Source organism: Eumetopias jubatus, unplaced genomic scaffold, assembly GCF_037043125.1.
Source record: "Eumetopias jubatus isolate StellerSeaLion01/CBP00866 unplaced genomic scaffold, mEumJub1_p1.0 scaffold_13, whole genome shotgun sequence".
NCBI lineage: Eukaryota > Metazoa > Chordata > Mammalia > Carnivora > Otariidae > Eumetopias > Eumetopias jubatus.
The window spans coordinates 41,863,421-41,878,296 of NW_028274819.1; the positions used below are offsets into that span (position 1 = coordinate 41,863,421).

At 47.3% G+C, this 14,876-nt stretch overlaps 1 protein-coding gene across 5 annotated transcripts in view; it reads left to right on the forward strand.

Annotated features, from left to right (window-relative positions):
• PLEKHA7 (pleckstrin homology domain containing A7) overlaps positions 1-14,876 on the forward strand; it is a 210,928-nt gene that overhangs the window by 175,834 nt on the left and 20,218 nt on the right. For 3 of the 5 annotated variants that reach the window (XM_088017607.1, XM_088017608.1, XM_088017609.1), the window contains exons 15-19: positions 5,314-5,394; positions 9,038-9,106; positions 9,291-9,371; positions 10,253-10,402; positions 11,006-11,107. In XM_088017607.1, the coding sequence (XP_087873733.1) occupies positions 5,314-5,394; positions 9,038-9,106; positions 9,291-9,371; positions 10,253-10,402; positions 11,006-11,107 (483 nt within the window). The remainder of the gene's footprint in view (positions 1-5,313; positions 5,395-9,037; positions 9,107-9,290; positions 9,372-10,252; positions 10,403-11,005; positions 11,108-14,876) is intronic. The other 2 variants (XM_028116940.2, XM_028116939.1) reach the window with 1 other exon arrangement.

The following is a 14,876-nucleotide window of genomic DNA, read 5'->3' on the forward strand; positions in this document are numbered from 1 at the left end:
GGTTTTTTGACATGAGCAAAACAAGGAGGGTTCTTTCAAAACCAGGACATTTTCTAGCTTATATGACAGATCACACAGAGCATGAACAAGTATTATAAGTATGGTAGTAATGCCTCACGATGCAAAATGTGCGGCCCAGCCCATCCTGCTGTGCTCTGATCCTGGGCAGGGTCCTTTCACCATGCTCACCACCCCCACCTGACCTGGAAAGAGGTCCACCACCTTTGCCGGCCCTGTGTTCCCACTCATCTCCATTCCCTGGCCTCCGCAATAGCCAGTCACCATGCTAGCTCTCGATTCTTCTCACCCCTGCCTTGGAGCCATGCAGTCAACCAGAAGTATTTATGGAACATTCATGGTAAGAGAGCTGGTAAGAGAGGTTTAGCTCCCCAGCAGCACAGGTGTACCTTGAAACAGTCCTCAGAGTGCTTGGTGCATGGTGCAAGAGAGAGCTTAGAGAGCCTGAGCTGGAGTAATAGGAAATCTCTGTCTTCTGATTCCTGTTTGTATGGGAGAGCAGAAACTCAGAGCTGATCCTCGAGGGAAGATTCAGTTCAGGTCTGTTTTATTTCAAGATCATAGAATTTGAGTTAAAAGGGATTTAAAGGGAGAAACTGAGGCACAGGATAGCAGAGCCAGGAGTCCTTGGGTGTCCTGACTACCAACAAAAGCTTAGTAACAATAGAGGGTATAATGTGTGATGGTCACTGTGTTTTACTTCTGTTAAATTATGTAACGCCCACAGTAGCCCTAGAAGGAAGATGGTGTTATCTTTTTTTCACTGACTAAGGCTCAGAGAAGTAAATGACTTTCCCAAGGCCACATAAGTGGCTACTGGGAAGTTGGTATTTCGGTATAGCTCTGACTCTGAAACTTGTGCTCTTGAGTTGTCTTGCCTCCCAGTCTCTCTTAAAATTCTGCTTCCACTACTGTGGACCCAAAGGCATTTCAGTTTTTGATGGAACTGAACTGGGGTCATTATCCCAGGAAGTGTGTTTAATGTGATAGAGGCAAGGTGCGTCCTTGGGGTGTTTCACTAGCTAGGAGCTGTCTGCACCCAGAACATTAACTAGTGACTTTCTGGAAGTTGTCACTGTCATGGAAAACAGCTGCATTGATACCAGAGTTTCCCCAGTCTTATTTTTGTTATTCCAGTTGCTGAGCTCCTCTCAGAGAACTTTTCCCCCAAATGAGCTGCACTGGTAGCAGGGAGATGCTGGGGTTTGTGCTGTGTGTGAGTTTTCTGTCTGGCGTGGCTGCCAGAAAGGTTGGCACCACCTTGGCCTCTCTCCAAGGTACAGAGTCCCCATATCAGGGAGGCAGTGAACCTGCTCTGCTCTGCTCAAACCCAGCTGGGGCATAGGGTTCCCAGATGGTGTCTCACTTCAGGACCCAGATGAAGAAAGGGCTGGAAGCAAAGCAGAGGTATTGAGGACCTATAGAACCATGGCTGAGGATGTATTAGGCAGGATGCTTTTGTTTGCAGGTGTCTGAAACCCAAATCAACCTGCTAATAAGCCAAAGAGAGAATATACTGCTTCTTTTAGCCAAGGGCTACATCCCAGAGGCTCAGGCCATGTCATCACTGTTCTGGTTTTCCTGGTGTGTGGGCTGTGCCCACATGGCAGGGAAGGTGGCCACCTGCAAACCCAGGTTCACTTTCTCCCAGCCCACCGTCCCCATGGGTGACCACTTGCAAACCCAGACTCCCTGTGGCGTGAGGGAGGGGTTCCCTAATGGAAAAGCATGCTGGGCAGAAATAAGAAAGTCAGCAGCAGTTAGCACAGCTGCCCTGCAGAGTGGTGGAGAGAGTTTTGGGTAATTCAGGAGACAGAGATAGTCTACAAAGCTCTGAAATGCTACCATGTGTCTTCTGTAGCTGCAAGGGGTAATGAAGACAAATGGAGAGCATGTGTCAACTGTACTTCAATTAAAAAAAAAAGACAAGTGGATAGCAGCTACAGGTAGAGGGGTTTCTAAAAGGGCCTGCTCAGGTTGTGGTGAACCGCCCCATCCCTGGGGTGCAAATGAAGCTAGATGAGCCCCGCGGGGCAAGCAGGGTACATGACTGTGTCAGGAAAACCCCAAGGCCCGTTGACTCTTGAGATTGCGACACGCTCAACAAAATGAGCTGATGCGGAGCTCAGCCTGGGTCCCTGAGGTGAGGGCCTCTGTGGACACAGCTGAATGGGCCCTGAAGCCCAGCTGGGGTGTGGGGATACTGGTGACACAGCCCCACCATGCCCAGCTGCTTGTGAGAGGTTCCTCTGGGTTCTTGGGGCGGGGAGAGGAAGGAGGGAAGCCTCGCTGGGGAAAAACAGCCTCCCTACCCCAGCTGGGTGGCCTAGGCACCCCTATGTCCGTGTTCCAAAGGCCACAGACTTAAGGATCCAAACCCTCCCCTCACCACCACCACCACCACCACCACCACCAGTCAGCTGATGCTCAGCTTCCAGAATCAGTTGGTGGTGTTTGCTTCCCCACATGTGGTGGGAACTTTTCCCTAACGTGAGCCTTTCTGTTGTGGTGCCAAGTGCTCAAACAAAGGTGTACTGCATTCTCTTAGAAGACACTGTGGATTAATGTTCTTTTTGCACAGTGTTTACTTGTCTGTCATTTTACTTGGTGGTGCCAGGATGGGAAGGGCTCCACCTTGATGAAGCTTCTGTTCCTGCCTGGTGGTGTTTGGGTGCACGTTATTCATTATTGCACTTGGTCTTCTCAGCATCTTCGGGCAATAGAAATGATTCTCCCCACCTTCCTAAGCAGGAATCCAAGTATCAAGAGAGGTCCCTTCCACGAGTGATAGGTGTGGAATTTAAACCCAGGGTCTAACTGTACTCCTGCCTCCTTTCTTCCATGTACCATGTACTTCCCACCCTAAAGCTTAGTCACTGAATTGTGTTTCTGGCATCGTGGTTCTGCTCTTCAGAACCATATACCGTGGGGGCGCCTGGGTGGCTCAGTCGTTAAGCGCCTGCCTTCGGCTCAGGTCATGATCCCAGGGTCCTGGGATGGAGCCCCACATCGGGCACCCTGCTCTGCGGGAAGCCTGCTTCTCCCTCTCCCACTCCCCCTGCTTGTGTTCCCTCTCTCACTGTGTCTCTGTCAAATATAAAAAAAAAAATCTTTAAAAAAAAAAACGTATACCATGGCTAGGTCGGAAGAAGCAGGTGTGGGGGTCACTGTCGTTGACAGCTTAGATTGCTTTTATGCACCTGTGAAGCACAGCTGGGAAGGGGAGTTGGGGGAAGGATATGTGCCGCTGTGCGGGTGGTGCCTTTATAGGTAGAGCAGGTTGCAGCCAACCCCACAGAGGGTGTTGTTCCTGGATTGAGGGATATGTCGCCAGGGGCTCTGGTCACTTGGCCTCTGGTGGCTTCCTGACTGAGCCTGAGATCAGGGCTGCTCTGGGCAGGGTCTGTTTCCAAAGTTAGCTTCTAGGGCCAAGTTTCTTAAGTTGTGGTCTAGGATACCATCTATTTCAAGATCATCTGGGAGCTTGATTTTTTTTTTTAAAGTACAGATTCAGGGGGTTCTGTTAAATTAGAACCTCTGGAAATGGTGCCCAGAATTCTGCTTTTTTGTGTTTGTTTTTTAATCAAGCTCTAGGATGATTCTTGTGCAAAAAGAAGTTTGAGATCGGTTGTTCTGGAGCAGAGATTATTAATCCTGGCCATGAACTAGAACAACCAGGGGAGTTTGTAAAATAAATATTCATGCTTTGACCCTACCCTTTATAGAGACTTTGATCTAATTGGTAATACTCAGGTATTATTCTTCAAAGACAAATAAACGGGACTATCTGGGTTGGCTCAGTCAGTTGAGCGTCTGGCTCTTGGTTTCGGTTAGGTCATGATCTCATGACTCATGGGATCCAGCCCTGTGTTGGGCTGCATGCTCAGCGCTGAGTTTGCCTGAGAGTCTCTCCCTCTCCCTCTGCCTCTCCCATTCATACGTGCTCTCTCTCTCTCAAATAAATAAATCTTTTTTTTTTTTTTAAACTCCCTTTTAAAAAAGCCAAACACCTCCCTTAGGTGTTTCTAATGTATGGCCAGAGTTGAGAAACATTGTTTCAAAGCAGTGGTTCTCAAAGTGTGATCCCAGACCAACAGCATCAGCAATACCTGGGAATTTGTTAGAAATGCAAAATCTTGGGTCCCACCCCAGATCAGCTCAGTGAGAACCTCTGAATATGGGGCTCAGCAAATCTGTATAGTGTTGACCCTTGAACATTGTGTGGGTCAGGGGCACCAACTTCTTGCACAGTTGCAAATCCAGGTATAACTTGATCCCCCCCAAATTTATTAATAGCCTACTGTTGACAGGAAGCTTTACCGATAACTAAACAATCAGTTAACACATATTTTGTATGTTATATGTATTACAGACTGTATTCTTATAATAGAGTAAGCTGGAGAAAAGACAATGATAAGAAAATCATAGAGAAAAAATTTATAGGACTGGACTGCATTTATTGGAAAAAATCCGCATATAAGTGGGCCCTCATGATTTAAACCCGTGTTCTCAAGGGTGAGCTGTATTAACAAGCCCTCCAGGTGATACTAAAGTTTGAGAATCACTTTTTGCAGTAGTAGCAGTTCCCAGTCTTGGCTGCAAATCAGTATCATCCAAGGGGGACTGTTTAAAGGATCTGGATGCTCAGGCTCCACCCCAAACTAATTTATATCTGAGTCTCCTAGAGTGCGACTCAGGCATCAGTTTGTGTTTTTTTAAACCACCTAGGTAATGCTGGTGTTCAGCCAGGGTTGAGATGCACTGTTTGAGCGGGTAGGGATAGTGTTCCCTCACAGGAGCTGTAAGCACTTGGGATCACTGGTAAGACATCATTATTTAGATGAACATAGTGTGGAGGCGAGGGTCTGGGGGACTGAAGTTGGAAAATATGGGGTAGGGATGAGACTAATGCCTAGCACCATCCTAGTGATTCAGTGTCTCATGGCATAAGGTGAAGGAGGACAAAGGAAGAAGCAAAGTTTCCTCTTGCCTTCTGCAGGAGGAACTGGAAGGGTATTGGGCCCTGACATTGGCCCTCTCCCATAAACTAGTCTGCACAGAGATCCTTCAGGCAGAGCTTCTTGCCCTCCATTTTATCAGCGAGGGAACGGAAGTCTGGAAAGGCCAGCAACTGGGAAGCAGCACAACCAGACTGAGACACGATCATTTGAATTGCATAGCACATATCCTCCTTAAGGTTTCCCCTGGCCAGTTCCCCAAATTCTGGCTCCTTCAAGTGTCTTTTGATGTCTCACCTGTTACATTTTGTTATATTTGCCTTTTTGTTTGGAACAGATAAAAAATAATGAACCTTTGATCAACGTGCTTTACAAAGTGCTGAAGAAGTCAGCACGGGGCTGTCGGCCCAGGAGAAGCGTAAGATGATCTGATCTGTGTCTCCAAGCGGGCCATTCCATTGCTTCTGGCTCAGTGCTGACCTCATCACTTGCTTAACCAGGGGCTCTCCTGACTGCCCCTAGGCTTCCTGCAAGTCATTTTGGTTTTATTTTTTTCTCCTTTTGAAGCTCCCTTCAGCATTTTGGCTGGTACACCAGGCTGAGCCTCTCATCTGCAGTGTTCTGTGACTCCATCTTTTGTGCTGCCACAGGGGAGGGGGGGGCTTGCCTGGCTTGCCACCAGCTTGTGTTGTGTTCCCATTCTCTCTCATCTGCCTCCGTGGTGAGGACTGACCTCGACCAACACCAGTGTGGTCTGTGTAGTCAAGCGTGAGTTCCTTGGGAAGGAACAGCAGTTCTTGGTCACCTTGGAGGAGCTGGGGTATCCTGAGATTCCACCATGGCCCTGGGATTAGCGTGGCTTTTCTTCAGGGCAGGGTGTCAATATTTGAAAACAGTCTAAAGCAGGGCTAGAGCAGATGTTCCCCTCCCTGCCCAGGGTCCCCCCTCTGACTGATGCAGAAGTAGCACCTGAAATGTGGCCAGCTTTTATAGCTTTCCAAGGGAGACTGCAGGTTGGGAAGCAGGTGCTATGTGCAGTCATCCTGAGCCCTGAGAAAAGGTGTGTTGGGATGAGGTGAAGGGTGAAGTAAAATGCTTGGGTGGCCTTCAGTTCTTTTCCGGTGCACAGACTCTTTCAAAGGGATGAATGTCCACTGACTTCCACTTTTTCTGGTGACAGAGATGCTGTAGACCCATAGTTGACATTTTAAATGGATCAAAACATTGCCATCACAAGGCACAGTTTAAAAAGGAAAATTAGATGTAATAAAATACTTGTGGATACTTTGTAATAGCCTTGACTCTCTGGAACAAAACTAAATTCAGAAGTTTCAAGGGCCTCTGAGCTGTGTAAACACTTTCATGAAGCTCATGCTCTAAAGCCTGTGCCCTTTATTCCATAGGAGTAGAGCCAACTCACTTCATTTTGTTACATTCACAGGTTCATTTAGCAAACATTTCCCAAATATCCTTAACATACTGGGCCCTGACTGGACTTTAAGGGTACAGAGAAAATATGAAAATATGTCACCGTCCCCACAGTCACCCCTACTCAGGTTACTGTCGACTGAGGGGAGACAGAGCATATCATCTGATGTATGAAGGCCCATAGACTGGGAGACACGAGGGATGGAAGGACCTCCCCTGAAGGGCACCAGACCCATTGGAGGGAGGGAGTTCTGGAAAATCGGCATGTTGCCGGTTGAATCTCCAGTCCTAACAGATTCAGCCGTTTGAATTCCTAACTTACAGCACCTTAAATGCAGCCCTTAAAAGGGGACGAGAGAGTTACTTCTTAGAAAAGAGGGCATACTAATATTCTGAGAGGGGAAAAAAAAAATATGTGTCAATCTACAACGGAAATGAAAGCCCAGAAATTTAAGAGCATTTAATCAAGGGGCACATAGTCCTAAAACACTGACTTCTAAGAAATTCCATATTACTGATTTTTATAATGACTCTGATTCATCCCTGAAAGGTTGAATTTATATTCAGTTCTATGAAGGCAGCGTGGGACTTACTTTTAAAAACCTTTCCATCAAAAGGTTTAAAAGGTTCAGCTTTCTCAAAATGTCCTTTTTATGTAGAATACGTCATTCCTTTCCTGATGGTGTTGGGTAAATGAGGCATTGCTCAATCAGATGCTCTGCCTTTCTATTTCAGTATCAAAAAGTTATCTTTTTAATACTCCAGTGAAATAAAGGGAAGAGTTTTGCTAGGAGGAAAAAAATCTCCACAGCATATCTCAATTTGAAAATGATTTCTTCCTAGGAAGTGAGCCAAGCATCAGCCCCTTGGAGAGTAGACAAGCTCATTGTCCTCTGCTTTGATGGACTGTGACCCAGAGTGACCACCTTACCTTTACCTGCTGGGTTCCCCTGAGTTTAAAGGCCCACGTCCTGCCTGGGAGGTCAGCTGTTGGGGTTCACCAGGATTAATTCCACTCCTCCCCCGTCTTCTCCCTCCGCTTCCTCGCCCCACCTTTCCCAGCCCTGTGTCCTTGCAGAGCCAGCAGTTTGTGGATTGTGGCAGTAGTCCATGTTTCCTGTGACTGTGTGTGTGTATGTATGTACACATAATCTGCCAGTCCGAAGAGCAGAATTTGGCTGGAGTTCTACTTTTTCCAGGAATTCTCCCCCACATGTGTTTCCTTTTGACCTACCTCCAATGCAATAAGCATTTGCCCAGTGCCTTCCAGCGTGCCAGGCTTTATGTTCAGGGCTGACTTTACCAAGATAAATAAGACGGTGGTCCCTGCCCTCTGCTGTGTGACCAAAGGGAGCATGGGAATGGGTTGGGGGTGTGTCTGCAGCCAGACTCCGTCCTCAGCCCAAGGCATGGAGAGGGCATTGTCCCTTGACCTTGACCTTGGCATTCGCTGATGATGATAAGGAGAGGGAGTGCAGGACAGTTGGGCACATGAATGGCTTGAGTTCTGAGGGGAATGTTTGCCAATATAACTTTGCTTTTTATTCACACAACTTAGTGGACCTCTCAGATGGAGTAGGGAGAAAGGGCCATCTCTCCAGCAGCTGTCTGTCCATCAACACTGGGACCCTCAGCATAGTATACACACCATCTATCTCATGGAAGAGAGGGGTTCCACCCCCCATTTCCCTGTCACATCTGTAAAATGGAATTCAGCAAGATGGCCTTCCCTGCATGGGCACATTCAACCTGGCTCTCTCTGACCATGGCTTGGCTGTGGGGGGTGGGGGTGTGCATCTGTGGAAAAGTCTCCCCACCCCCATCCCACACAGCTTTTGGCAAGTAGGAGATTAGGGGAAGTGAAAACATGGATGAAAGAGTTGGGTTTAGCTTTGTAGGGGTCAGTGGGAGATGCCAGCGTGGTGCCCACATGAGGTCAAGGGAAGGATGGACAATGTTGTGAATGCCCACTGACCCATAAGTTTGGTGATTTTTGTCTACTGCTTTTTGGTTTCTTTTCTTGAGAGGACAGGGTAACTTGTGACTTATATAAATATGACCTGCCTCAGTTACTCAGGGATCAATTGAAAACCCCAGCCAGGAATTATCCAGGTTCCTTCATTCCTTGACCTGATTTTCCTCCCAAATGATGTAGAGTGAGAAAGGCTGACCTTGTTCGTGGGGAGGTAAGCAGCTCAGGGGCTTCCTTAAACTAAGGCTTGGCGATGCCCCAGATACTCATTGGTTCCTCCTGGTCGCCTCCCTGCCCTGGGCTGGGGGTCATAGACTTCTGTAACTTGGGTTTGACCCCAGGTTCGGTAGCAAAACTCTGTCTTTTAAATCTTCCAGGATTCATACTGAACTCATTTTGGGCAAATTAAGCTTCTACAGTCAATGTCTACTTTTTCTTTAAATTTGAGAAATTTACAAGTGCTTCTTGGATCACAAAAAGGTTTTGGTTTTTCCCTAAAATGAAGTAGGCATAAAAATCAGGCCTCGCCTGAGTTTTTGCCCATTTCATACCGTGACCCTACCCGCCAAGACTTCCACACTCGTCCATCGTGGGGCTAACTCTCCTCGAGATCTAATCCTGAACCTCATGGTTAATCTCCTTTAAATTGTTCACCTCCCAGATGACAGGCCGGGACCTTGTCAAGGATCGAAGTCTGAAGCCAGTGAAGATCGCGGAGAGTGACATTGACGTGAGTGAGCAGGGCGACAGGCTGACCCTCCCCACCCCCCGGCTGCCTGCTGCCACCAGACCTAAGGCAGGCAGCTTCAGGCAGGGCTTGGATGGTTCCGTAGCCAAAGGCTTTCTGATCACGCTTCAAGGTTGTGCCCTTTTCTCATCATCCCAGGCCCTCTCCAACCTGTTCTTGCTCACAGGTCAAACTGAGCATCTTCTGTGAACAAGACAGGATCCTCCAGGACTTGGAAGACAAGATCCGAGCCCTCAAGGAGAACAAAGTATGCATCAGTTTTGCATAATCTTGAGCTGAGTGGAGGGGGGTTTTGTCATGCTGTCTTTCCTCAGATATAGATTGGACTCTCATGTCACAGGTATTCATTTATCCAGAGCAGGTATTAGTTTATTCAGAACAATGTGTTCACTTCCAGGGGCATTTCTGCCTAAACCTGGAGGAAATTTTATGGGGAGACTTCAGCCTGCTTATTCCAAGTGCCACCTACCCCTCCTCCACCTTATTTCTGTTCTGGCCTACCTCTCCTTGGAGACCTCGTGAGGTCAACCTGGGAGAGGAGGGCTCTGCTGGCTTATATGTGATGACCCCAAGCCCTTGAACTCCATGGAAGGGGGCTGCCTTGGAGAAAGTGGCCACGCTTGTAACAAGACAGAGGCTGTCATTTCCTAATAAGCTCCTTTCCTCCTAGGATCTGGGCTACAGAGGAAGCGAGTCTGGATTGGAGGGGAGGAACAGGCCAGGGGCCCATGTTTGGTTTCTTGGATACTTAGTGTGATTTTTTTTTGAATTTTAATAAGGTATTATACTTGTGGTGCTGGAGATTCATAACATGCCCTTTTCCCCAAGAAAAGAGAATTTTCCATCTAGTCTTTGATGTATCCTCATACATCGCTTATCACATAAAGAGTGGATGACCTTATACCCACTTTATAGATGAGAAAACTGAGGCACAGAGCTGTTAGGTGACTTGTCCCAGGAGGCCACCCAGTGGGCAGAGTTAGAGCTGGAATCAGAGGCCCCAGCTGGGCAGTGGGCCCTTCAGCCTCAGTTAGACCCAGCAGGTTTGTTTAGTTCCTGGCATGGGATGGGGAGGCCTCCAGGGGCTGTCCTGCTATCCTGTTGTTCTTTGGCCCTTGCCCGGTGCAGGACCAGCTGGAGTCTGTGTTGGAGGTATTGCACAGACAGATGGAGCAGTACCGAGACCAGCCCCCGCACCTGGAGAAGATTGCTCACCAGCAGAGGTTGCTGCAGGAGGACCTTGTCCACATCCGGGCAGAGATCTCCAGAGAGTCCACTGTGTGTAGAGGGTGTGGAGGGTGGCAGACACTCCCCTGCCCCCATCTCCCACCCCCAACTGGGCAGGGGGCTGGGCAGGGGGCTGCTTCTCCTATCTCACAAGCTGTAGTTGAGTTGGTGGCCAGGGACGAATCTTGGAGTAGCAGAACTTCTCCAGGTTGCCTCCTGATGGTAGTTCAGCTTGTCTGGGGCTCACATGTCTGTCTCTGCTGGTACCTCAAGATGCTTTCCATCAGTGACTGCTGTATGGCTACAGTGACACCCAAGGGACCAGATTTCCCTGATCTGTGTGCAGTTAATTCTAAGACATCAGAATTTCTACTTTTGTATTTGTCCATCTGATGTGGTACAGGCCCTTTCTGGCGGGTCTGGGGACCAAAGTGTCTCCCGTGGTGGGAGAGGGGACAGTTCAGGTGGCCAGGGTCAGAGCAGGAATGAGAAGACAAGCCCTGTCTCTCTCCTCCTAGGCCTGCCTGAGACCTGCTGGGCTCCCCTTCCCTCTTACCATGGCTGGGGCAGCAGTGGTCAAGAGCACAGGTGCTCATGGGGCCGTCTGGGAGGCAGGGGATAACCAAAACTCAGGAGCATTTCCTTGGCCAACAGGAGATGGAAAATGCATGGAATGAATACCTGAAGTTAGAGAGTGATGTGGAGCAGCTGAAGCAGACCCTGCAAGAGCAACACAGAAGAGCCTTTTTTTTCCAGGTGAACCAAGGGCTCCTCATCCCTTCTGAGCTCTGTTCCTTCTGAGAGCCTTCACCTGTGGGGCTGTGAGCCCTCTCCAGGGGCCTTTTCTTCTTCTTCTGGGACTCAGCTTGCTTGCCCCCCAAGCTCTCACTCAGGGATCCCTGCCAAGCTGTGATGAGAAAACTCAGCAACCCCTACCTCTCTCCTCCCGAGGACAAGTTCTTGGGTTTTTGTAAGGGTTTTACTACTGATCATTTGGGGAAACAGCCCTGGGAGGAAAGAAATACCAAACTTGAGAACCTTACAGAGACTTGAGAATGATCTATGTTCCTGTGATTCTCTGCCCCATCTTGGCGCTACTCACTTAGACAGCAGCAGGAACCCCCAATTCCTTCCTTCCTTCCTCCCTTCCTTCCTCCCTCTGATTCCTGAAGGTAGATGTTATCAGTCCTTCACCTGAGGAGGTAGTGTGAATCCAGGTCCATCTTGGTGCCTCTGGTCTCCAGGTGGTCACTTGCATTTCTGGAGCCATGCTGGGAGATACCCAGCGCTGTGGCCACTGCCCCACTCAGGAAAGGCAGCTAAGCTTAGAGCCCTGGCTCCTCTGCCCTTACAAACCAGGCCATTCCGATGATGGCTGCCTCTGCCCCCAAAGGTGAGAGAAGAAAGGCCCTGTGTGGTTTTTGTTCTCCCCAGTTGGGTCCTGCAGCTACCCAGTGTTTCCCCATTGTGGTGCCTGATCAGGCTTCTGCCCCACCCTCAAATTTTTAAAAATGGAAAATAACCTGCTTTTGAACCCAGCTTCAGCTCTATCATATTTTCTCTGACATAAATCCAATGTATTTGAAATCAGCAAGCATTAATGGAGACTTCATATGCCTGAGGCACCATGCTAGGCCAATTTTGTTGCTAAGTTTGCTAATCTGTGAACTAGTGCTAGCCCAGGCTCTTCCTTCAAGTGATTTCATGAATATATTGACTCTGGATATCAGCCTGCCCAAAGATTGAAGGAATTCAGGAGGGGGATTAGGTGTGTGGCCTGGGAAAAGCCTGCTGTCCCTCCACTCAGCATTGGGAGCTGATTACCAGAAAGCCTGGGTCTAAGGCCATGTGGAAAAGATGCTTGCCTGTAGCTCAGGGCTGGTCTGCTAGGTCCCCCAGAAGTTGTCCATCTCCTGCTGCTGCTGTTTCCCGCCCCCCTCCATAATTTCCCTGTATCCAAGCTAACATTTTCCTGTTCTTATTTGGTACCCCAGCACTTGGCATAGTGGCTTGAAAATACTAGGTGAATATTGTTGACAGTGTCTTTCAAATGATTATTTCTAGTTACTGGTTCCTTAAACTGTTCTATCCCATTATACTTATCCTCTTGGATCTTCTTTAATTAATTTTAGCAGTGTTTTCTTTTTTTAGCTTTTCATTCCTTGTGTTTCTATAACTATAAAAATAACACATGAATGCATCTCTCCAAAAAGGCCAAACAATAAGAAGCAAAAGCAAAAAATGAAATAAAAGCTTCCCTGCCTCCCTTCCCTTTCCCATCACCTTCCCTGTATGTAATCTGTGCCATCACTATGTGGTATCGCCTTCCGTACCATCTTCTGTGAGTTTTCAAACATATGCCCATCCATATAGAGTCATATAATTTATTTGGAGATGGGAGTTGGATTTACTTAAAGAGGAATCATACTTACACATTGTTCAGTAACTTGCTTTTTTGCCATAACCTCATGTGTGGAAATCTCTCCAGGAAAGATACCCCCAAGTTTATGTTGCCTGATAAAGTAGCTATTTAAGTGTACACATAAATTAATTGAAATTAACTAAAATTAAAAATAGATTCCTCAGTTACACTAGAATCATTTCAAGTGCTCAGTAGCCACATGTGTCTAGTGGCTACTGTATTGAACAGCACAGATTGTAAGATTTCCATAATCTCAGAAAGCTGTGCAAAGTAAAGGAAATTAGTTCCTAGCTGCTGCATAGTATTTCGTAGTCTCAATATTCCATACTTTAGCCATTCTTTTCTGATGGGCATTTAAGTTATTTGCAGAGTTTTGCTTTTATAAATGGTACCACAGTGAGCATCTATCTAACTGCCCTTTCAAACTCATTTATAAGCATTTATCGAAGATGCGCTCCTAGGGTGGACTTGCTAAATTGAAATGAGTGTACATCTTAAATGTTGGTGGATGCTGGCCAATCACCCTCTAAAAGGCTGCACTAATTTGCCCTCCCATTCGCAGTGAATGAGGGAGCTGAGCCTGTTTATCCACATCCTCTTCAGTACTTGATGTTATCAGTCTTTTTAGTCTTTGCCAGTCTGCTGGCTGAGAAAGGACATCTTGTTTTAATTTGCATTTATTTAATTACTAGTAGGTTAAACATCTTTTTATGTGGTCATTGGCCATTTGGTGTTTCTACCATGCCTTATTTCGTGGTGACTTAACATACCACAGTCCGAGAATCCCTTTCTCTGCCCTGGAAAACAAATGGGCACAATGTACAAGTCTCGTCATGGACTCCCTGAAGAACTTAACCACGTAAGTAAGTTATGAAGAGATAGGCTAGTTTGAAACGTGGCCTCTGTAACTTGACTTCCACCTAGCCTGGTGGCGTTGCTCATACTTTCCCCGATTGCCACAAGGATCTGGGAAGCTCATAAAGCCCTTCTTTGGACAGGCTTTGTGCTAACTTCTTTGGTGTAATTCTAGGCCAGGCAAGCTGTTAGAGTCCTGAATAAATCATGAACAGTGGAGATATGTGTGCAGCCCCATATACACATTCTCAGGAAGGGGCTTGGAACCTGCCTCCCTTTAGCCAGGTTTGGCTGTGAGAAAATTCACAGGCTTTTCAGTAAAAATGAGTGGCTTTATTTATAAAGATCCTTGTGACTCCCTGCACAGGGAAGCCAGAGAATAAAAGAACATTGAAGCAACTGTGAGAGGCAGTGATAGTGAGGCTACCTGTATGTGTCCCTGCTTCTGAACAAGTTCAGGCGTTTGCTGAATGCAGTCCACAGGAGCCTTTCTGCCCAGCATGGTGTGAGGATCCAGGGATGAAACACCACCCCCTGCTTCCTAAAAACTTTCTTCACCTTGTTATTAAGTTCTGAAATTCCATCGTCCTTGGAGAACCTTAGAGGTTCTCTGGCTTTTGCTTGCCCTTGCTCTTCTCTTACATGTGGGGGTGACAGAAAGGCTAAATGGGGGCAGAACTGCAAACTAACAGGTAAAAATATGCCAGGTAGACTTCCAGAGGAGAGGGGAGAGAGTTGATTTTAATCTAACGCTCCTCCTTTACCTGTTCCCAGCACTCTACTTGGGGACCTCTGCTCCTGAGATAATCCTGGTAGTGCGCGCGCACACACACACACACACACACACACACACACACACACACACTCGGGGTTCAATACTATGTCTGTCGTGCTTGGTGTGGAGCTGAGCATCAAGCCCGTTCCTTATTTATCAGCCCTGAGGATGTGCATTAGTGTTGGAAGGGTGGAGAGAGTATGAGAATGTGAGCTCCCTTAGGAGGGAGGCTTCAGACATCTGTTGTCTCAGCTGTTGGACAACATTTGATCAGGGAATTTTATGTGATTGGGCTTTTTTTTTTATGTTATTTTAATCACCATACATTACATCACTAGTTTTTTTAAAATTTTTATTGTTATGTTAATCACCGTACATTACATCACTAGTTTTTGATGTAGTGTTCCATGATTCATTGTTTGCATATAACACCCAGTGCTCCACACAGAACGTGCCCTCCCCAAAACCCACCA